The sequence below is a fragment of the Amblyomma mixtum genome, chromosome 8 (assembly GCF_055824585.1).
Source record: "Amblyomma mixtum isolate Tamu chromosome 8, ASM5582458v1, whole genome shotgun sequence".
Taxonomy (NCBI): Eukaryota; Metazoa; Arthropoda; class Arachnida; order Ixodida; family Ixodidae; genus Amblyomma; species Amblyomma mixtum.
Window position 1 is genome coordinate 107,011,708 of NC_143019.1, and position 22,320 is coordinate 107,034,027.

Sequence of the window (22,320 nt, forward strand, 5' to 3'; positions counted from 1 at the left end):
TTCGAGGATTCCCCGTCGGTTGTCCTCGTCCGACGTATGGAGAACGACTGCAGGAGATCGCGGATTACATCTTGCAAGCGGACTCCGTACAGCGTCGCTTCTGTCGATCTCCATCACCGCGTCGGTACAGTTCCCCATGACGAGGCCAGTCTCGGAGTCCCCATAAGGGAAACTAGATGCAGCAGCCTCTGGAGGTGCGGCTGGTGAACGTCAAAGTGTACAAGATCCTCCATCGCCGCAAGACAGTTCTCAACCAACCCCGAATTTCGTAGCCGTACCGATGATTCCTGAGCCCACGTACCTTAAAACTAGCCGCTGTCCTGATGCACCCCTCCGTGGCCACGACGCCTTTCCTCGATGCCGAACTGCTTCGAGACACCGCAGCCGAGACCGAATGCCTCGACATTCCCAAAGTAAGACACCACCAACTGCCGACTTGGAGATTTCGGTTAACGGCGCCGATGTAACCGCGCTGGTGGATACTGGTGCCGATTATTCCGTGCTTAGTGAACAATTCGCCGCGGCACTAAAAAAGGTCACAACCGCTTGGGACGGCCCACAGATGCGTACTGCAGGGGAACAATTGATTACGCCTACGGGAACGTGCACGTCGAGGGTTACCGTGCAAGGCCAAACATTCTTGGCAACGTTCGTAGTGTTAGCCGAGTGCTCCCGGGACGTCATACTCGGTATGGACTTTTTGACCGAAAACGGTGCAGTTATTGATCTCCAATCGCAGTCCGTCAAGTTCTCGACCGAGAAGGCCATATCCGTGGATAGCGTTCTCGCAGCGGCTCTGCACATTCTGTACGACCACGTGACCGTGCCTCAGCGTTCTAGTGTAATTGTAACCGTCTGCTGAAAGCACATACGGCAAATTGAGGGTGTCGTCGAAAGCAAGCAGCTGTTGCTACTGGACAGAGGAATTTCCGTCGCCAGGGCGGTTGTCTTCTTTGAAAATAGCAAGGTCAACGTTCTTCTCACCAACTTCAGCACCGAACACCGACACCTTAACAAGGGGACGACTGTGGCGTATATTGACGCTCTTAGTGAAACTAGGTGTGTGCACAGTTTAACAACTGCGTCAACAACTGAGCCCGACGAACTTACTGGTGTTAAGTACGACATTAACCCAACCCTGCCGCTCTAGCAGCGAAACAAAGTGCGGGAACTGCTCAATCGCTACCGCGGCGCCTTCGCGTCCTCGCCACGCATCGGGTGGACGCATCTTGCGAAACATCGCATTATTAAAGATGAAAATGTTCCGCCACTCCGACAGTCATCTTATCGAGTGTCTACCAAAGAAGGTCAGGCTATTAGCACGCAGCTGAAATAAATGCTCGCAAACGACGTTATTCGCCCTGTAAGAGCCCGTGGGCGGGACCTGTAGTGCTTGTGACGAAGAAGGACGGCACCTTACGATTCTGCGTTCACTACCGTCTGTTAAACAACATCACTAAAAAGGTTGTGTATCCACTGCCTAGAATTGACGACACCTTGGATCGCTTATGGAACACCAGATGTTTTTCCTCCATGGACATGAAGTCTGGATATTGGCAAATTGAAGTAAACGAATGAGACCGCAAAAAGACGGCAGTCATCACTCTAGACGGTTTGTACGAGTTTCAGGTGGTGCCATTTGGTCTTTGTTCGGCACCCGCGATTTTCCAAAGGTTCATGGACACCGTTCTTGCGGATTTGAAGTGGCAAACGTGTCTGGTCTACCTGGATGACGTCATCGTTTTTGCCCCGTCTTTTGAGGAGCACCTTCGTTGCCTCGAAGTCTTGCAGGCCATTACGTCACCAGGCCTTACTCTAAAAAGCCGAAAAATGCCATTTTGCATACGAAGAGTTGAAGTCTTTAGGCCATGTCGTCAACCAAGAAGGGGTCCTGCCGATTCCCGAAAAAACATCCGCCATTGCCCATTTTACACCGCCGCGTGACCAAAAGGAAGTTCGTCGCTTCCTCGGGCTATGGGCATATTACCGCCGCTTCATGAAGAATTTCTCTAAAATTGCTTCAGCCCTTACTGATCTGAGAAAAGCGCATGTACCGTTCAAGTGGGAACCTCCGAAGCAGAAGGCGTGTCAAGAGCTTCAACGCCGCCTGCAGTCCCCCCCCTTCCCCCCCCCCGTGCTGATGCACTTTGATGTGCTTGCTGACACAAGGGTCCACACTGATGCGAGCAACGCTGGTCTCGGGGCTGTTCTGGTTAAAGTTCAGCGGGACCAACAACGTGTTATCGCCTATGCCAGCCGCGCACTGACCAAGATTGCGCCGCGTGTATAACTGTGGAGGGATACACAGCTACTGCGCCGTGTTCCATGGAGGAAAAACGGCAAGGGCAGTTAACACAATGAACACCGACGGCCTATGGCTTCAGCGCCGCGTTTCTGGCACAACCTTGTCAATGCCTGCAGCCCACATCTCTCTCTCATCACCACACGTAACTATAAGCACGATTCAGGCGTCCACTGACTCAGGGAGCCATTATGCGCACTTCCTTTCCTTAAAATGATCGGAGTGTAAAACGTTGTCAACGCCGATGCCAATAAACACGACGAACGCGGACGACCTATGGCTTCAGCTACGCCGACGGCCCATGGCTTCACCAACGAGAGCAAGAGAAACCATAAGAAATAAATAAACGCTTCACAATTGATACTGCGCATTTTCTCGTTTTTAATTTACCCATAGTTACACATACCGGAATGTCAAGGTTTAGGAGAGGAGAAACCAAGCTAATAACATTCAGCTTAACCAAGATATACATATGCCTCATGCTACGTATATCCTGGGATAGCAGAGCTAAGCCACTGCCAATTTTTTTAATGAGCTACACATAGCGTAATAAATTAATTGTAGACACGCTTTTAATGTTGGTTGAAAAAGTTCGGCCTCAACAATTTGCGAGCATCTTGATCATTTGGCAGCATTCACGGGCGCCTGCTAATATCGGCAAGAATTCACTCTCGGCGGGCCGCCATGAACACGTCAGACCAAAAATTCTTCGAGTGGATTACCCCGCAAGGTATTCAGCCCTGAGCTTGGCAAATGAAAAAAAGTCTCTATTTCAAAAGTGTAGTACCACATGACGAAGTGCTGAAGCCACGCAAAGGGTATTCATACATTTAGTGACGCTGCTACTGTTTAATTTAAGTGCTGGGAGGAAATGCTTAATCTCACAGCCTCGATTACATGGTCAACTCGTGAGCCTATACTAACCGTGAGGATTAAAACTGCAACTCGATAATAAATTTCCGGCTCTCTAAGCAGAAGGTTTGGTACTTACTCAACCATTGCAACAGCTATTGTAACAAACAGCCATACAATCAAAATGCCCAAATTAGTAGCTGGACTTAAACGACCTCTTGAGTGAGAGCCGAAATTTCTCATGTGAATCTAAGGTATAATGTTCCATTATATGTATTTTCCGGACTCTGGAAAATATCTATATTTGCCGGGTGCCAGACACATTGCCTCTTAATGACCCGTTCTTTAAAACCACAATTCATACAACAGCGCAATAAATAGTTACTTCGGGCGTGACTTCAGGGAAAAAATGCGGGAGCTTAAGAAAGGTGTATCCTACTGCACCGATATTTGCAATGATGTCAAAGATACTACTACCGAGATCAAAAACTTGAGGCTTGAAATGCAGGAATTGCTCAAGCAGAACACGGAACTGAAAGGCGAAAACGCCCGGTTATCACAAAGATGTGAAGAGCTCGAACAAAACCAGCGCCTAAACAACCTCGAGATTAAGGGCGTCCGGGAGAGAGATGACCCGCTTTAAATGATAAGAAAGATAGGCAAGAGTGTAGGGGTAACCAGTGACACCATGATTGACACTGACACATGTCACTATGTGCGTACATTTAACGCCGATGTCAAGAACGTAGTTGCTCGCTTTGTGAGACGCAATCAGCGGAATGATCTGCTCTCAAAGTGCAGAAAAAACAAGATAGACAGCTCAATGCTTGGTCTTGAAGGAACAACACCGGTTTTTGTGAACGAGCACTTGACGCAAAGAAACAAGGCATTGCTTTCAGATGCGATTAAAAGGAAAAAGGCAGCCAAATGGAAATTTGCCTGGACGACTGGAGACAAGGTGCTTGTACGAAAAGATGAAAACCCGGACATAATTCACATTCCTCATGAAAGAGACTTAGATAAAATCAGCTGTTAAAGACTAAATTTAATGTACATTAATTGCCTTTCCTTCTCATGATGATGTACCCAGAGGATAACGGCAGGTACTATACAGCTGACGCTTTTAATCGTTAGTTTTCTTGTGGCAAGTTTTTTTCTGCATTACATGCAAACTGTAGAAGCATTCGACAAAAAGGAGACGACATTTCTGCCTTTTTGCATTCGCTATCAGTTCACTTCGGTATTCTAACCTTTCCTGAAACACGGCTTTCGTACAATGACACAAAACCTAACTTTCCAGGTTATCGGTCTCAACATCTCTGTCGTAGGCAAAAGAAGAGTGGAGTTTGGCTGTCTACTTTAAAGATACCTCTTCCTATGAACTGTTCGACGATTTCACGGTAATGAATGGCGATTTTGAATGCTTGTGCTTGCGTATCCATAAAAGAGTGGAGATCGCTCTTTACCGTCCTCCGCTAGGGCATAAAGGTCGCTTTGTAGAGTTCGTGGACTTACTTTTGGCTTTGCCTGTCTTTTCAAACGCATCCGGCATCATTATAGGGGACATCGATATTGACTTAAGTTCTAGTGATCCATACGTAGAAAATTTTGAGACACTGTTAGCTACATATGACTTCGCAAATCATATAAGTAAACCAACAAGACTTACACGGTAGACTGCCACTGGTTTGGATGTTTGCATAACAAACTTCAGTCCACAAGAAATTAGTAGCGGAATATTTTCGTATATCTTAGCGATCATCTGCCAGTTTTTCTGCTTTTTTTTCAATTACAAAGCTCCGTGACAAGGACAACAATAAAAGAGCTGGTCGGCGAGCCATAAACCTTGAAACGCAAAAATAATTTATCCACTAGGACGGCCTGATTGACTCGAGTGAGGAATACAATGAGGAGAATGCTGACAGCGCTTACGAGAGATTCTTTTGTTTCCCACGCGCTTCACACACTGCTGCATTTCCTGTATTACAGCCATCCGGTCGTAACATAACAAAACACAAGAAACCTTGGATTAATTCGGAGCTTTATCACCGTATCGAAATAAAAAACAAGTTATATCATGATTTTATTCGTTCACGAGTTCCAAACATATTTGCAGAGTTCAAGAAGTACCGAAATGCTTTAACGACCGATTTAAGAAAAGCAAAACAGTGCTACTGCCAGAATCTTTTCGAGAGCATATATAATAATAAGTGATGAATATGGGAGGTTGTAAACTCGCTCACTTCAAGAAAAAAACTAGGGATAGCATTACACAGCTCAATGGGGAACGGCTAGCTGATGCAATGAACGTACATTTTGTGGATGCTGGCTCCTACAGTATCACGAATGCAATAACCCGCGATGACCGTATGCCAGTGGACACAATACTGACTCACCCTCTTTTCTTGAGACCTAGTGATCGAATTGAAGTTTCAAGTGTAATCGGCAAGCTTTAAAACAATATACCTCCAGGGGTGGATGAACTTCGTCCAAATGAAATAAAGTTAATATCGCCTTTCATCAGAGAAGCTCTCAGCGACATAACTAACCTCACTATTACAACAGGCGTATTTCCTAAACAATTAAAAATCGCCAGTCACTGCAATATTCAAAGGAGGTGATACAAATATTATATCTAACTACCGACCTATTTTAGTCCCTCCTGCAATATCTAAAATATTTGAAAGCGTCATTCATGAGACATGTTTCATTTTTTGAAAACATCAGGTGATAACTCGATGTCAGTATGGCATTCGCAAGCATCGGTCGACTGAACACGCTCTAGCACTCATCAAAGACAGGATAATTGAAAACATAGAATGTAGAAAATATACACTAGGGTTGTTTTAGACATTCAGAAAGCTTTTTATTCCATGCAGTTCGATTTATTACTCAAAAAATTATCAAGATACGGTGCCCGAGGTATTGTACTAGATCTTCGAAATAGCTATTCGAATGATCGTTATCATTTGGTGAAAATTAATGATGTAGTATCAACACTTGCGAAGCTAAAGCAAGGAGTACCCCAGGGATGGATATTGGACCCATTACTATTTCTTGTCTATGTTAACGACATTGTCAAAATAGATAGTCCTGCTCAAGCTATAATGTATGCAGATGATACCAATGTCTTCTTCTCTTCCCATAACCTAATGACACTAGAATTTTATGGAAATGACTACCTTGCACAACTTTCAAATTGGTTAAGAAGAAATAAGTTAAGATTAAATGCCTCAAAAACAACATATGTCATATTTCGTCCCACCAACAAACCTCTACACCCCAAACTTAACGTGAAATTTGAGAACACCTTTATAAGACAAGTCCAGGCACAAAAATTTTTCGGGGTTTCGTTTCAGGAAGACTTCAGCTGGTCTATACACGTAAGAAACCTGAGTGTAGAACTTGCCTGCACAGTCGGATGTCTTTACAAAATATCTGCGCTCATATCTCTCTGGCTGAAAAAGAATATTTTACCTCACTTTTTTTATTTTAAGCTCACCTATGGCGTAATGGTTTGGGGCACTAATACACAATACAATTATACTAAGATTATTAAAAAAGAAAATCCTGCGCTGCTTCGAATCTTGTCGTGGCATTGCACACGACTTAAGAATCGCTCCTATATTTAAGGAACACGGCATCATAAAGGCAGTCCAGTTATATTATTTCAAAGCACTGCAAGTAATGCACCAGAAGAAACTGTACGGAATTATTGCCTCCGAAAACGCAGAATACCTTTTGAGGCACCGAAAACACCGCACACCAAAAATCCGAAGAAATTATAGAAGGAAAACAATGGCGTATCAAATACCTACTATCTTAAACAAATTTGAAGGCAAGCTAAACTTTGAATGTAAATTAAAGCATTTAAATGCCAACTTAGGGAGCTATTATTGCTATGATATCAGATTAAGTATAGGCATAATTGAACACTGTTTTTCATGTTTTCCTGTCGTCTCACAAAAGAAACACAAATCTCTGTATAACTCAAAGTGACTTTACAAAATTCTTTTATCTTGGTTTTGTGTCGTTTCAAAGCATATTATTCAGTTTCACTGTCAATTTAAGAAGTGCATTACGTATTTTTGTATGATTTTGTAGAGCAGCTATTTGTGTTGATTTATCCATGTCATTTGTGTAACGTCCTATTATGTGTGACTTGTTTGTGTGTGCAACAATATATGCAATACGTTTATGCGCTAGTGTCAAATGTTGCGTTTTTTTTATCCTTGTGATTACAGCTGGGGGGCACACTTTATTTTTTTTGTTTCTAAGATTCGTATTGTGTCTGTACCGCTGTGAACTGTGTAGAGTCAGAGGCCTCGTCAGGCACCATTAGCCTTTAGCTTCTGTCCCTGCATCAGGCTCTGTGTTTCGTGTCATGCTGAAATAACGAAAAAAAAATTCAGGGGGAACTTTGGCTCTCTAAAGTGCTGCAAGGCGAAAGCGTTTCCTGGCGCACTGTTTGTTTTTATTTACTTTTTATTTTCCATATCAAGTTTTCTTTATATATTTTTTTCTCCTTTTCTAACTTTTATTGTTTTCATTTTTATTTTCACACCTTATTTTATTTTGCTTTCATTTTTGTTTATTTTGTTATTTTTATTTTTCCTTTTCTTGACTTTATTCCTTTTATTTTATTTATGAAACCCATGCATTCACTAGATGCGCCTTTATTCATGCTCGAACCTTGACCCTTCGTGGCGGAGTGGTAGCGTCTCCGCTTCAAATACCAAAGGCCCTGGTTAGATTCCCACCCTCGGCCCAGTTTCTTTTTAAGCAGTGACGCCGAAAGGCAGACAAATCTGTCGACGCGTCTGTCGACACGGCTGCCGACGCGTCTGCTAACGACAGTATGAGGCATTAAAGGCTTTCGCCTTAAAAGGAAGCCTACATTTTACGCTACCGCCTGGCTCAGGGCAGTGCAATGTTCAAGCCATCACTTGTCGCCGCCCCTCTAAACGCCAGTGTTGTCATTTCTGGGCTGCCATGGCAGCCGAGCTATTTTGGTGCAGTGGCCAGCGTGCGCTGGCCACTACACAATAACACTATGCTATCACTGGCTTTTTTTTTCTTTCATCATGCTATCACTGGCACAGATGACGCCTCCGATTGAATTGCCACACATTATCGCGCTTTGCAATGCACATTGTCATCTTTATGAACTTCCAGGTGCGGCGTGAACAGATCAGATCAGCTGAACCTCGATTTAACCCGAGTTTAATATCGTCGTTTCATATCATTTAATATAGCTTAACCTGGCTTTAATATCGTCGCCAGACGTGCAGACGACCCAGAAAAGCAAAACCATGGGCCAACCAGGCTAAACACAAGCTTTCGCACGCGTGCTCGGCTTAACTGATTTGAAAACATACCATTATTTTTATTGGCATTTTATTTTGCTCACTACGGCTGCCTGATGTATTTTATTTTGTACCGGACATTTTACTAGCTCCACGGCTATCATTCCAAATATTTGTTACATATCTCCAGGTATGTTTAAAAACAAAATGTGTTGATTTTCAATTTTGCATCCTTATAATCCATTACGGCGACCTAGACATCTTCCTAACCCTCGTCAATCCCACATTTTGTTTCTCACTTTCGTTCATCATTAAACTGCGCGGAAAAAAACACGGACAGAGACAGAAAACACGTACACAAAAAGAGCGCAGAACTTCCAACTTTTATTCGGAAAAAGCTTCGAGCATTACCTTTTATACGCTCTAAACAACCACCACACGACACAGCCGGGATCAAAAACAGACAAGTATTGACAGTTACGTCTACATGATGCGCGGACCCGCAAGAGCGCTAATCTAAACTACACCAGTGTGTGGAAGCTTACGCACCATTGAACCTTGAAAAAAGGATAAAAGGTGACGGGAAGATAAAGATCCTGAAAATGATAATAATACAAATACCGCGAATGAGAGCATCAACAAAAACGCTGTATTACTAGCGAAACTTACTCAGCAAAAAGTGGTGAGACGCGGAACCAACAGTATTAACAGTAAACGACGAAGGTGCAAAGCCACTAAACAACGTAAGCTGAAAAGAACTAAGACCAAATGTAAACAAAAAATTATCTGGGAAAAATTAACAACGAGGCTAAAACTGTGAAACTGAGAGTGAAAGATGGAGACAACAAAAAACAAAGGTAAAGGCGACGCGAGTAATGAGAAGGCAAAAAACCAGGCTAAAATCTATGAAGGATGAAAATGACAATCAACAGGAGTATGGGTGCAGGGTTAAAATGGACGGTTTAAAGTGTTTCTTCATCTAAAAACGGCGCACAGAAAAACACGCAGAACACAGGGAGCACGGACAGGACAAGAGCGTTTCTGTCCGTTCTCCCTGTGTTCTGTGTCCAACTAGCCCAACTTTCTGATTACTAAAGTGTTCCTTTCTAAAAACGAGATTTATTTATCAGAAAGCATAATGGACGGTGTGCTCACACAATTCTGCGAATTCTTTGCGATTAGGAAGGCCTTAATTATCTCCCTTTCTGTTTCGGTTCTAGCCGTAGCGTGTAGTGTGCGATGTCACTGCACGTTAAAAAACCCCAGGTGATCAACATTTTTTTTTTATATTGGGTCTTAGTTCTTTTCAGCTTACGTTGTTTAGTGGCTTTGCCCCTTCATCGTTTACTGTTAATACTGTTGGTTCCGAGTCTCATCCCTTTTTACTCAGTAAGTTTCACTAGCAATACAGCGTTTTTGTTGATGCCTTCATTCGTGGTATTTGTATTATCTTCGTTTTCAGGATCTTTATCTTCCTGTCTCCTATTATCCTTTTTTCAACGTTCAATGGTGCGTAATCTTGCACACACTGGTGTAGTTTATATTGGCGCTCTGGCTGGTCAGCGCATCATGTACACGTAACTGTCAATACTTATCTGTTTTTGATCCCGGCTGTGTCATGTGGTGGTTGTTTAGTTAGTAAAACACGTTGCGGGGCTAGTTGGTTATGCATTTTCTTTCGTTGAAATTTAAGCAGCGCTAACTATTAGGACGAATACACAGAGGACATGACAGGACGGGAGCTGACTCCAACTATGTTTATTGAACACGTTTTTGTAGAACATACTAGAAAAGGCGACCGTGAGCGCATGCGCACCTGCGACAGACCACAAAAGGAAAGGCCAAGATGACAAAGATGACAGCAAAGGTAGATTAATGTGGGCGGCACGCATTTCGTCCCTTATTTTTAAGCAATCTGAATTCGCTGGCATGCAGGGAGACAGAAGTGGTGCTGACACACATGTCGCCTTTTGCCTTGATGAAAAATGCTTCGGATAAATTCCGAGCTAATCTATCTTTGCTCCTGCTTAGAATTTTGATTTCGTGAAGCCGTGGCTCACAGTTATCATCGTTTTGGCCCTTGCAAGAACGGCAATGGGCGGGTAGATTCAGGCATGAGTCTGATGCGTTTCCCAAACTTCGTTCATGTTCCCTGGCACGTTCGTTAACACAACGCCCTGCCTGGCCAACGTACGCTTTGCCACAAGAAAGGGGGATCTCATAGACCACACCCGTGGCACACCGGACAAATGGCTTAGTGTGTTTTGTTCCACAGCCGGATGTTGCAGGGCCACTACTGCTGAGTTTAGGGCACATCTTGGCCAGTTTGTTGGGCTTGGTTGTTTAGAGCGTATAAAAGGTAATGCTCGAAGCGTTTTTCGAATAAAAGTTGGAAATTCTGCGCTCTTTGTGCGTACGTGTTTTCTTGCTCTGTCCGCGTTTTTTTCGCGCTGTTTAATCATGAACGAAGGTGAGAGACAAGATGTGGGATTGACGAGGGTTAGGAAGATGTCTAGGTCACCGTAATGGAATATAAGGATACAGAATTGAAAATCAACGTATTTTGTCTTTAATCATACCTGGTATCATCATCATCATCAGCCTGACTACACCCACTGCAGGGCAAAGGCCTCTCCCATGTCTCTCCAATTAACCCTGCCCTTTGTCAGTTGCCGCCACTGTATCCCCACAAACTTCTTAATCTCATCCGCCCACCTAACTTTCTGCGTTCCCCTGCTACGTTTGCTTTCTCTTGGAATCCGCTCCGTTACCCTTACGGACCAGCGGTTATCTTGCCGTCGCATTACATGCCCTGCCCAAGCCCATTTCTTCCTCTTCATTTCAACTAAGATGTCATTAACCCGCGTTTGTTCCCTCACCCACTCCGCCCGCTTTCGATCTCTTAACGTTACACCTATCATTTTCCTTTCCATAGCTCGCTGCGTTGTTCTTAACTTAAGCTGAACCCTCTTTGTTAGCCTCCACGTTTCTGCCCCATAGGTGAGTACCGGTAGGATACAGCTGTTGTATACTTTTCTCTTCAGGGATATTGGTAAGCTACCATTCATGATCTGAGAGAACCTGCCATATGCGCTCCACCCCATTCTTATTCTTCTAATTATTCCCCTCTCATGATCCGGCAATATGCACCAAATATTTGGAACGATAGCCGTGGGGCTAGTAAACTGGTCCAGTGCAAAATAAAATACATCAGGCAGCCGTAGTGAGCGGAATAAAATGCGTATAAAAAATAATGGTAGGTTTTCAACGAAGTTCATTCGAGTACACGTGCGAAAGCTTGTGTTTAGCCTGGTTGGCTCATGGTTTTGCTTTGCTGGGTCGTCTGCACGTCTGGTGAGGATATCAGACTCGGGTTAAGCTCTGATTGAGGTTAAGCTGATCTGATCTGTTCGCGCAGCAGACGTGTTGATGACGATGACAATGTGCAATTCAAAGCGCGAGAATGTGTGGCAATTTAATAGCAGGCATCATCTGTACCAGTGATAGCATAGATAACGCCTCCTATTAAATTGCCGCACATTCTCGCCCTTTGCATTGCACATTTCCATCTTCATCAAGTTCCAGCAGTGGCGCGAACAGATCAGATCAGCCTAACCAGTGATAGCATAATGAAAGAAAAAAGCCAGTGATAGAAGAGTGTTCTTGTGCAGTGCCAGCGAATGTGATCAGTGGTCACCACAGCGGGTTCGAAACCCAGTCGGCGGTATTTATTTTATTTCTGCACAATCAAGGTGATGCAAGCCACAAGATACTTTGAAGCAGTGCTTTCGCACTAAAACGCTGCATAAATCATAGCCGAGTAATCAAAAAAAGAAATCAGAATTATAATGATAAGGACAGAATAAAGATCACAAAACTTTAACAAACAGCAAAAGTAAATGGGTCGTGGGGAGTCAGGGCGCTTCCTGGTTGCTAACAAGTTGCTAACTTGCAACTGAGCTTAAAGTTATTCCGAAGTTTTATATTAATAGGCACTCTGTACGAGACTTTTTCGCTGGGGAATTAAACAAAGCGTTTGCCGTATACGCGCCTGTGTTCATTCCAAACCATCGAACTGGCATGGCGGAGTGGTTAGAGTGCTCGTCTCGGCTTACACTAATTAGTGTAAGAGCCGCCGCGGTGGCTCAGTGGCTATGGTGCTCGGCTGCTGTCCCGAAAGACGCGAGTTCGATCCCGGCCGCGGCGGCTGAATTTCTTTGCAGGAGAAATTCGAGGCCCGTGTACTGTGCGATGTCAGTGCACGTTAAAGAACCCCAGGTGGTCGAAATTTCCGGAGCCCTCCACTACGGCGTCTCTCATAACCTTAGTCGCTTTGGGACGTTAAACACCATAAACCAAACCAAACCACCATTGTGACACTCAGGCAAGTTGAAACTTCGATTTAATATTAGTCTTGTATTACGGTATGGTCTGAAGTAGATGACAGCTCTGTGCGATAATGGTGGGTTTTTGAGGTTGCTATACAATGCAATGATAATATATGCCGCCATGAGTTGCTGATTAGCGATGTGAATGGTTAGAAAAGATCATTTGACATTCACAAAAAAAACAAGGAGTCCTAACGTTAGAACATACAGAACACCAGACAGGAGACATATCACAACTAAAACCATGAGAAAAACACACTACTATTGGAGAAATTATATGAAATGTAGAAAGGTGATATAAACATGAAAATTATATACAGTGAGCTTGGCGATACGAATAATGAAATGAAATTACATTCACATATGTAACAAAAGCATGTATAATGTGTTTTGCAATTTATACATATATGTACAGGGAAGCGTTGTATTTTAATTGTGAAGCATACAAAATGACAGTTTTGTCGACACATTATTGAACTAAGAGAACGGGAGTACCCATATTTCGCTCTAATATGGCTAGCTCATCCACTCCGAAGATGCGATGCGTGCGACTGTCAGTAGCCTTGCTAGTCTAGATGAGGCGGTTCCCTACCCAAAGGATAGGCCAGTTACTTTCTTTATTTAGTTGTAGCGCTTTCGCTCTTCCATTGCCGAAGTCATGTGTGGATTATTCCGCAGGTAAACAACAAAAATTCCAAGCAGTTAGCAGCGCAGGGGGCCTGTACACAAGATAGGGCGGCTGCGCCCGCTCGGCTGGACACCAAATAGCAATATGAAACGACAAATTTCCCTTTGTGTACCGTACTTTCGCGCTGTCTCCTTCTCACCGTGCTCTTTGTCAAAACATACTGCTGCCTGGGACAAATTTATACCTTGATAAGAAAGCACACGATGGTGGCTTCCACTGTCCTTGCAGTCAACAGGAAACTTTCCGATGCGTTTCAGCAATTTCTGCCGCAACTTCGAGAGTGCTCCCATGACACATGAATCACTGCGGCATATTTCATTTCAGTTTTTTTTTTCATTTCACTTGTTTTTCTACTTTTGCCATACAATTACAAAACACTGTTTGAATCCATAGCCAGACGGTAGTGTGGGGTTCAAAAACTAAAATTTATTTAGGGTAAGACACAGCACACCGCGATAACCTCGGTTTCTTTGTTTTGTAACCGGCGGATAGGATAAAGATAAGAGTTATATGTCCAATTCTATTCTTCTACACAGTGACGTTGATATATAATTCCAAGTTGCAAAGCGTGCTTTTTTTTTTTACCGCGCTAACCTCGGTTTATTTGAGGCTCGACAGAAAATGCAACTTTTATAGATTTTCGGACATGCATGTTCCGCATATCCGCACATTAGAGCCAATATACAGAACTATAAGGAGTATCGAGGATATATTTACAGTTAACAGGCTCCAAAAGGGCTGTGACCAGGTATCGCCGCGTACCGTCTTATCGCTCTCGAGAAAAAAGCTCTGAGCAACACCTCGTGATAACCCGTATAGAAGCATACCGAGATATAATACACAAAGCAGACTTATCGTTCTGTCACTTCAGGCAGCCCAGCTCCTCCGACGGGCTGATTTTCCTTATCGGTTGGCTCTGAAGTTGTGCTGGACGACACGAATAGCCATCACCGACGGTCGTCAGCTCTAACTTTTCACAAGCGATGCACCCGCCGACAAGCACGAAATGACTCCAATGGATCTAGACTAGTAAGTACACTTTCCATTTTTCTTCGCAGAATTCTCGCAGAGATTATTGTGACCTGTGACCTGTCGCACGCTTTGCCGATAATTGCACTTTGGTGAGAGGCCGTCGGGAGGCAACGAGGCGCCGATGGAATAGGAAAGCATAGACCATTAGGGCAGAAACTCAGTTGTCGGTGTTAAGGACATCTTGTAGTCTTTGAGAGCTCAGGATTTTACAGGTATGTACTGGCAGGTAGCCGCTGTTGTGTCCTTAGGCCTGACCACGGTCGTACCGACGTGGTGCAAGTGATCTTTCAGTAACCACTCTATCCATTCGATTCAGCCATTCAGGCTAGTATGAAAGCAACGCTATGGGAGAGTACAAAGTGGCCTGTTGTTATACGATTACATTGCTATTCCCTCTCATTCATGTGCACACAAGAAATAAGGTCATTGGAGAGGGTAGTCGCCCTACTATGCATGGCCGCAGCGTTATCACAAATGCAGCACACGCCTTGGCTAACTTCCCTAATTTGCTTGCGTGGTTAGCTGTTTATCTATTTGTCTCTATAGCAGCAACGATGATAGCGAAGGCGGAAGTGCCACTTCTTGTGCGGCCCATCAAATGCGTGATTCGGAGAGCCCAGGCTAGCCGCCGCAATCTTTCTGGACGGTTCCTAAAGTGTCTTACCCGGCAGTGCACGGACAGTGAAACCGCAGTGCGCACTGAAAGTAAGGCGGGAGCGGCAGTGGGACAACCCGAACAACTTGTACCGCTTACGATGGCATTTTGCAGTTAGTTTAAACCTAAGCGACATAATGTATGAGGTCCAGCATATTTTTTTAACCGCCGCTATTGTACTTGTGGTGTTTTGTTTTGGAGCGTTCTTCTGTTATAGCGACAGGCGAGTCACTTGAAGGGTGAGAGTATAACTTCTAGCTGAAGTCTTTTGAAGGTGTGGCCTGCAATATAAACTTCGGTTCTAGTACTACATACAGGACGGTGCATATAAATCGAGTAAATGATTGCACAAAATAAAAAACTTTTTAAAAAACACAATATAAAAGACAATATAAAAATAAAAAACATTTTTTTTCCCGTGACTGCGCTCAGAGTATTTTCAAATACTTCTTAATTACCTACATATCCAAGATTAATCATGCAAAACCCTTACTTTTAATTTTGGGTCCGAGTGCATCAGAGACAACCGGTGCAGGGTTTTGTGGCAGCGTCTCGTCTTCGTGGCCAATTTAGAGGCCCATGTACAGTACGATGTCAGTGCACATTAAAGAGCCCCAGGTGGTTGAAATTTCCAGAGCCCTCCACTACGGCATCCCTCATAGTCTAAGTTTCTTTGGAACGTTAAACCCCATAAACCAAACCATTTTACCGGCATTTCAACAAAGCCCGAGAAATATGAAAAAAAGGGCACCTGACTACGCTAACGTGACAGCACATTGTAGCGCTCCCAACCGTTTTGATCCGTCTAGCGTATTCCTCGTGCGTTAAATTGCGTGTAAATAATGTATAATTTACTATCCTATAATTAAACCAAGTATTAACATCAATGCAAATCTGCGCTGGATCAGGAATTACTCTGATCACATCCCAATTGTCCATTTCGAATTCCATTCCGAAAAGCTACTGTTGCGATAGTTTCTAGAAGCTTGATTTTATCACCACCATAGTAACAAGTGCAACTAAGAAACAAGTGAAAGTTTTAAGATCAGAACTAAACGGTCCACATTCATTCTTGCGTTATTTTTTCTCCTAAGTTATTTCGTCTCAAGTCATTTTTCGGTGGTCTGTGGTGAAGACAAAGCTATGGTCTCTTAGATTAGAAAGATGCAATACCAACTCTATCACAGACATCTTTGTCTTTGCCTGTTATTCTGCGCAGTAAAGTGTTTAGCAAATAATTATTGCAGCATGTGTGAAGACAGTTCGGGATTGTAGCGTAGGAGTTACCACTGCCTGGAAAAATGAAACACCTCCGGCTTTAGCAGTTGGCCGAAATTCTTGTTGAATAACATTCGTCCATAGTGTGTATCCAGTTCTTGGTTTTCTTCCCGTGATACATGCCCTATCCTAGCGTTCACTTATATCCTGGCAGAGATTCTAAACTACGACCGTAGCCTCAATGAAATCTAAAGAAAGGAACAACAGCACCGTTTCAAAGCCACCGTCTGTGTTATAGAATGCGATTGTTGACCACTTACCGCATTTCGCAGCCCACTGCTGTACTGAAGTAACAATACGATCCAACATTTCTCTCGCACCTAATAACGCTGAGCCCGAGATATCTCGAATTCGTTTATTCCTGTTATTACTCATGTCCCGAAACTTTTGTCTGCGAACTGGAAGCGTTTTACCTGCGACGTGAACAAAATGGCCGGCACATTTCCTTGAGAACTTTTACACGAGCATTTTTGTTTCAGGAGTTGAATTGCTTGTACTAATTTATCACATGTTTTTTGCAGTCACTTAGTATTTAATATTTTGCTCGTCGGAGACGTAGGAGTGGGGAAGTCCTGCTTGTTGAATGCACCGCTGGTGAGTGTTTGCTCAGTGTTTTCAGGCCTTTGCAGCAGGCCTCTAATGCACAATGGTTATTACGTTATAGCATAATCGTTCGTTAAAAGATTTTTATTAGTTGCTACGTTCAAAAGTCCTCAAAGCATGCCTTGTCTGCCTTGTATATACGTTTTTGCATGCGTTTTTGCTCTTGCATTTTATATTAATTTTAATTTCACTTTTTCATAAGAATTCAATACACAAGCTATGTGCAATGTAAGGATTGAAGCAAGCGCTTCTTACCTTCGCGACTGCGAAGAAACCTTTGCTTCCAAAATAAAACAGGCTAGACTGCAGTGCTACCTCTTTTGGCGAAAATAAAATAGGCCAGTACATCAGCGCACGGTGTAGGTTTATGTGACAAATATAGCTGTGCTTTATTTGAAGCGTACCGATTAATGTACACCTGAAAGAACCTATTCTATTAACGTACGTACCAGCCAACAGTACAGCAATACGATCATAACATCGAAAGTACGAAGAAACGAACAGAATTTTGTAGTGAGACCACACGAAGTGATGATAAACATTTGAAGACTTCTAATGAAATAAGGGAATCTTGCAACAGCATTTAGTGTTACTAAATCTCAGTTGAAAACTGAAGTGAAGTGACACACACACGCGATTTTGAAATTTAGATTGGCACGGAGAGCATTCTATAAATATACTTTACTAAACGCCTCACATATACAGGAGTCGAGCCTTCGCGCATCTGGGGGCGAGCATTACAATTTTTTATAACCTGTTAACTAGGATTTTACAAGAGGAAGGTACAACTCCTCCAACACCAGCAAAGCATCATAGAGGGACGGATTTTTTGAAAGCCCACCATTTCAAAAGACATCGCTCATTTTCCCAGTGAGGTGTCTTTGAATGTTGTCGTAGTGTGAATAGTATTTTTAAAGAGTTCTTTGTTTTCCACTGATGAAGTCACTTGAGGCAGCGTGTTAGCACTCCCTTTTTTCGACCAAGCGTGATAAGCAGAAGATCTTTCAATTCCATTTCCCTTCGAACTTTCCAGGCAGGGGAAAAGGCTGCAGATAAAAGAACTGCAGGGAAGCCAACGGAAGTGAACACCAATGGGCCACAGTGCACAGCTGGAGCACGCGGAAGCGATGAATATGAAAAGGAGGAAGAGAAAAGTAAAAGCATTTGCATGAGAAGCTGTTATCGAAAAGCCGGAGTGAACTTCGTAAGTTTCTCGCGAACTCCTATTGAAAAAAAAAAAACAGGTGCGCGAAAACGTCAAAGAATGCTCCAAAGAAATCATGAGGACGATGCGAATGCTAACTCTGGAGTCTACTAAACGAAAAAGATGGGGTGAAAGGCAAAGAAGGCAAGAGTCCGCAGCTCTATCTAGCAGTCGATCCACAAGAAAAGTTGCGTTTAGATACGGTCGTCAAAGAAAGAAAAAGAACAAAAACAGGGCTGACAAGAGAGAGTTTTCGTACAAAAGTTATATGCCTAGATACATTCACCTTTTTGTCTAACAGAGACATTCATGAAGCACCGGCAGGTTGTATGTGATGCTTGAAGATAGCGTAGGCTTCTATACCTCACTGAGATACATTTCACCGTGTTAGCGTAGAAATCTGCATTTTTAAACTTGCAGCGTACACCCCGTACAATAGTAGGGCCGAGCAAGGTTGTTGCCAGTGCTGGAATTGACAGAGCAGTCGTGCTCCCTCAAATCGTTATTTAAACACCAACTTTTGGGGATGTTGTTCTCGTTTGTTAAGGCGGAAGCCTTTATTGCCTCATCGTTGTAAGCAAGCGTTGTCGACAGAAATGTCACGCTTTTGAGTTGGTACAAATGGTCGTGACGTCAGAGAGCGCGAATTTCAAACGGGGCCAATTGTACTTTCGCTAGTAACCATGCAACCAGTTAAATGCATCGTATAGAGATGCTCCAACTAAGTGGGACTGAGTTTAGTTCATTGCTTAATTAATTAGTTAGTCTAAGTAAGCTTTCTAGTCAGACCAGACAAATAAATAAAACCGAGAAGGAATCTGGTCGAGCTCGGGAACCGAACCGGGGTCTCCGGAGTGCGAGACGAGCACGCTACCACTCCTCCATGTCAGCTCGATGGTTTGGAATGAACAAAGGCGCGTCTAGTGAATACGGTGCCTTCGTTCACTCCCATCTTCCTTCCTTCCCTTAAGGCGAGGTTCAGGTGTCCACTGAGATGTGCGAGACAGATACATTTCCTTTCCTCAAAAACTAATTACCGACAAGCAAGACGTAGAGCCGAACGGGCGATGGCGTTCTGTGGACTCCCTGGCAGCGTTTCAAGGCGGTATGGCGTTCCACACTAAGACGAAGCTTAAAATCGTAACCACACATCAGTGACACTAGCAGCAACAGCGTGCTTAAGGCTTTCGCCTCTCCGCGCTTTAGGTCAACAAAGCGCCCCCCTGATTTTTTTTGTTCAAGTTTGGGAAGTATAGGTTTGTTTGTATAATTATGTTCGCGAACAAGAGGATCAAGCTTGAAGCGAACAATTTGGAAAGCACGAAATGCTCCTGAATCAATAACCGGCTTTTTCTGGTGTGAAGCGCTCGTTTAAAAAGGATTGCTTGAGTTCGCTTTGCTCCGTTTTAGTAGCAGTCGAAAAGCATTGAAGTCAGTCTGTCCCTCAGAGGGACAGCAACGATCGCTGAATTTCTCCTTCAGTTGAGATTGCGCCGGTATGTTATTTTCCCATAATAGCCTGCAACTTCATTCGACCAATCAGCTGAAATGTGTTTTCGTTAAAGGATATATTCATTTTGAGGCTTTCTTGCACAAGCATGTGCTACATATCGGTTAAGATATTGCCGGCTCCAAGGCTGCTTCAAGGCGGCCGGCAGCTTTGAAGCATGCACAAATATACACAACAAACAAACGCTACAAAGATTCGCGGCAATATTTTATCGTAACCTTTGGTCAAAGTTCACCGCTCTAACTCGCAACACCCTTTAAAAAATTTAGTGACGAATTCATAGAGGTGGTGCACTTTAATACGTGGTAGTGTACAAGGGAGCATCAATGATTGGTATCAGTAAGCAAAATCGAGGGCTAATCCAGCTACATTTAGACAAGAAAGCTTTTTAAGGTCTATACATTTTGGCAGCTGATGGGCCATTCGACGGCAGTTCTCTTCTGCCGCTTACAAGCAGTCGCAAATGTATTTAATATAAATCGCTTTCAACTGCCGCTATCAGCCGGTTGTTATTGTTTTTTTGCTTACGCAGAAACTGAAGACGATACAGCTAGACGGCCAAACCGTGAAACTGCAAATTGTAAGTAATGCTTTTTTTTAATACGTTTCATGACAACAAGCATTCTCGCTCAGATGTGTCCATTAGAGGAAGATCTACAGAAATGGTACAGAAAAATTTCTTAGGGCAGTTAAGAATTTTCATGCTTTGGATGCGACAGCAATGTTTTTTACTTCCTTTCATTTTTTATTATTTGAATGTTTTCTCTTTCTTCGTAATCAGAGGCCGCATCTGGACGCTGTATTTTCTTACTTAGTACCTGTTCATCGCACTCTATATTTTTTCTTTTTTTTCGTGTGGGTCGCACTCCCTGTAATAATTTTTCTATCTGTATTTTTCTTCTATGTGCTTTGTGTTTCTCATTTCCCTGTTCTGTGCCCACCCCTAGAAAAGAAGATGCATTAACAAAGTCACTCCTGAAGAAGATCGGTCTTCCGATCGAAACGTCGAGTCAAATAGATTTTTCCTTTAACGAAGCGTATACTTTGATAATATATATATATATATATATATATATATATATATATATATATATATATAGTGTGTGTGTGTTATCTTTTATTCAAAAAAGCAGTGGATTCCATTAAAACATCAGCAGTAATGCAGGCTCTGTGTACCCAAAATGAGGAGGCAGCTATGTAAATACGCAACAAGTATCTGCAAGGACTGCTTAAGTGTCCTGGCGCCCAAACCGGAAGTGAGGGAATACCAGACAGAAAAAGGGTTGATGTGCTGGACATCAACTATCAATAGTCCTTCACGAGCTGCTTACAGAAGGCGTTCAGACGGTCGGAGCCGGAAGAGATTAGCATGCCAACTAATAATCAATATTTTAGTCAGCTTAAATTTCTTCGTTTAAGTAACCCACTAGGTAATCTATCTGTCAATTGTCACGCATGCTTGATATTCAGTTACTACAGGAGAAAAAAAATGAGTATAAGGGAAGTTAAATTTCACTCATCTTTAATGAAAAGAGAAGTTTGCGACAGGCAGCGAAACACTGGATAGTAGAGAGGGCTAGGTCTGCTTCGGTTAAGCTGTAGGACATTTGCACTTTCTAGTTATGATGAACAGCTTTCAGATATCCTTCAAAAAGAGGGCATACAATGGATTTCATCGTCCCATGAAAGGCTACCCTTGGAGGCAACAAAATGTTTGAAAGTAGACAAATGTAGAAAGTAGAAAATGTGTCAAGGGCTGCAAAAAGAAAAATTATTCTTGTAACGTTGCACGCAAAACAGTAGCTTTCAATGGAAACAAACTCTTCTTAATGATTTAAGACCATTTATGGCGAGGGGAAATTATTCTTTGGCTGGACACGTAATGTCGATAAATGATGTTTTACACAGGAAGAGATCTGCAAGCGCTAGAGGAAAAGTGAAGTGAAAAGACTATATTAGGAAATTTTCTAGGACAAGCGAGAGAAAAGCCGTTCTTTTTCCTTATTCTTACTGCCTTTCACTACGTCCACTTCCAGAACGAAAATGCACAAAATGTGACTGATAATGATTAAATAACATTCACACTTCGTGCCGATGTGTACTTTAAACGCAATGAAACGTTTTCCAGTGGACCCCATCCGATGACTTGGGCTTCGTGAAGATCACGTCGAAATATTCGAAAGAAGAGCATGGCGTTATCATAATGTACGACATCACCGACCAGGTATTAGCAGCTGAATTATTGTCGATGCCATGTAGTTGCCGCTGAACATCCTCAATCATTGTGTGGCGGTGACAATCGAAGCCATTACTTTAGGGGCAACACATACAGCAATGCTCGAAAAGTGCATTTTTCAACGAGAAATAGGTAAATTAACGCAATTTTTTCATGTATCGTAAAGTTTCACTACAATAATCAATGTATCTGCAGGTCTCCTCTTTAGAAGCTTGCGTTTTTTGCAAATAAATTCATTACTACCCTCAAAAACTTCTCCATCACTT

At 43.0% G+C, this 22,320-nt stretch overlaps 1 protein-coding gene across 1 annotated transcript in view; it reads left to right on the forward strand.

The window, feature by feature from the left end:
* The first annotated feature begins 14,377 nt into the window (after positions 1 to 14,377).
* The window catches only part of LOC149333824 (uncharacterized), a 176,444-nt gene continuing 168,501 nt past the window's right edge, over positions 14,378 to 22,320 (forward strand). Inside the window, exons 1-5 of the mRNA XM_089557809.1 lie at positions 14,378 to 14,565; positions 17,023 to 17,095; positions 18,138 to 18,308; positions 20,351 to 20,398; positions 21,947 to 22,042. Coding sequence (XP_089413935.1) covers positions 14,543 to 14,565; positions 17,023 to 17,095; positions 18,138 to 18,308; positions 20,351 to 20,398; positions 21,947 to 22,042 — 411 coding nt within the window. The 5' untranslated portion in view covers positions 14,378 to 14,542. The remainder of the gene's footprint in view (positions 14,566 to 17,022; positions 17,096 to 18,137; positions 18,309 to 20,350; positions 20,399 to 21,946; positions 22,043 to 22,320) is intronic.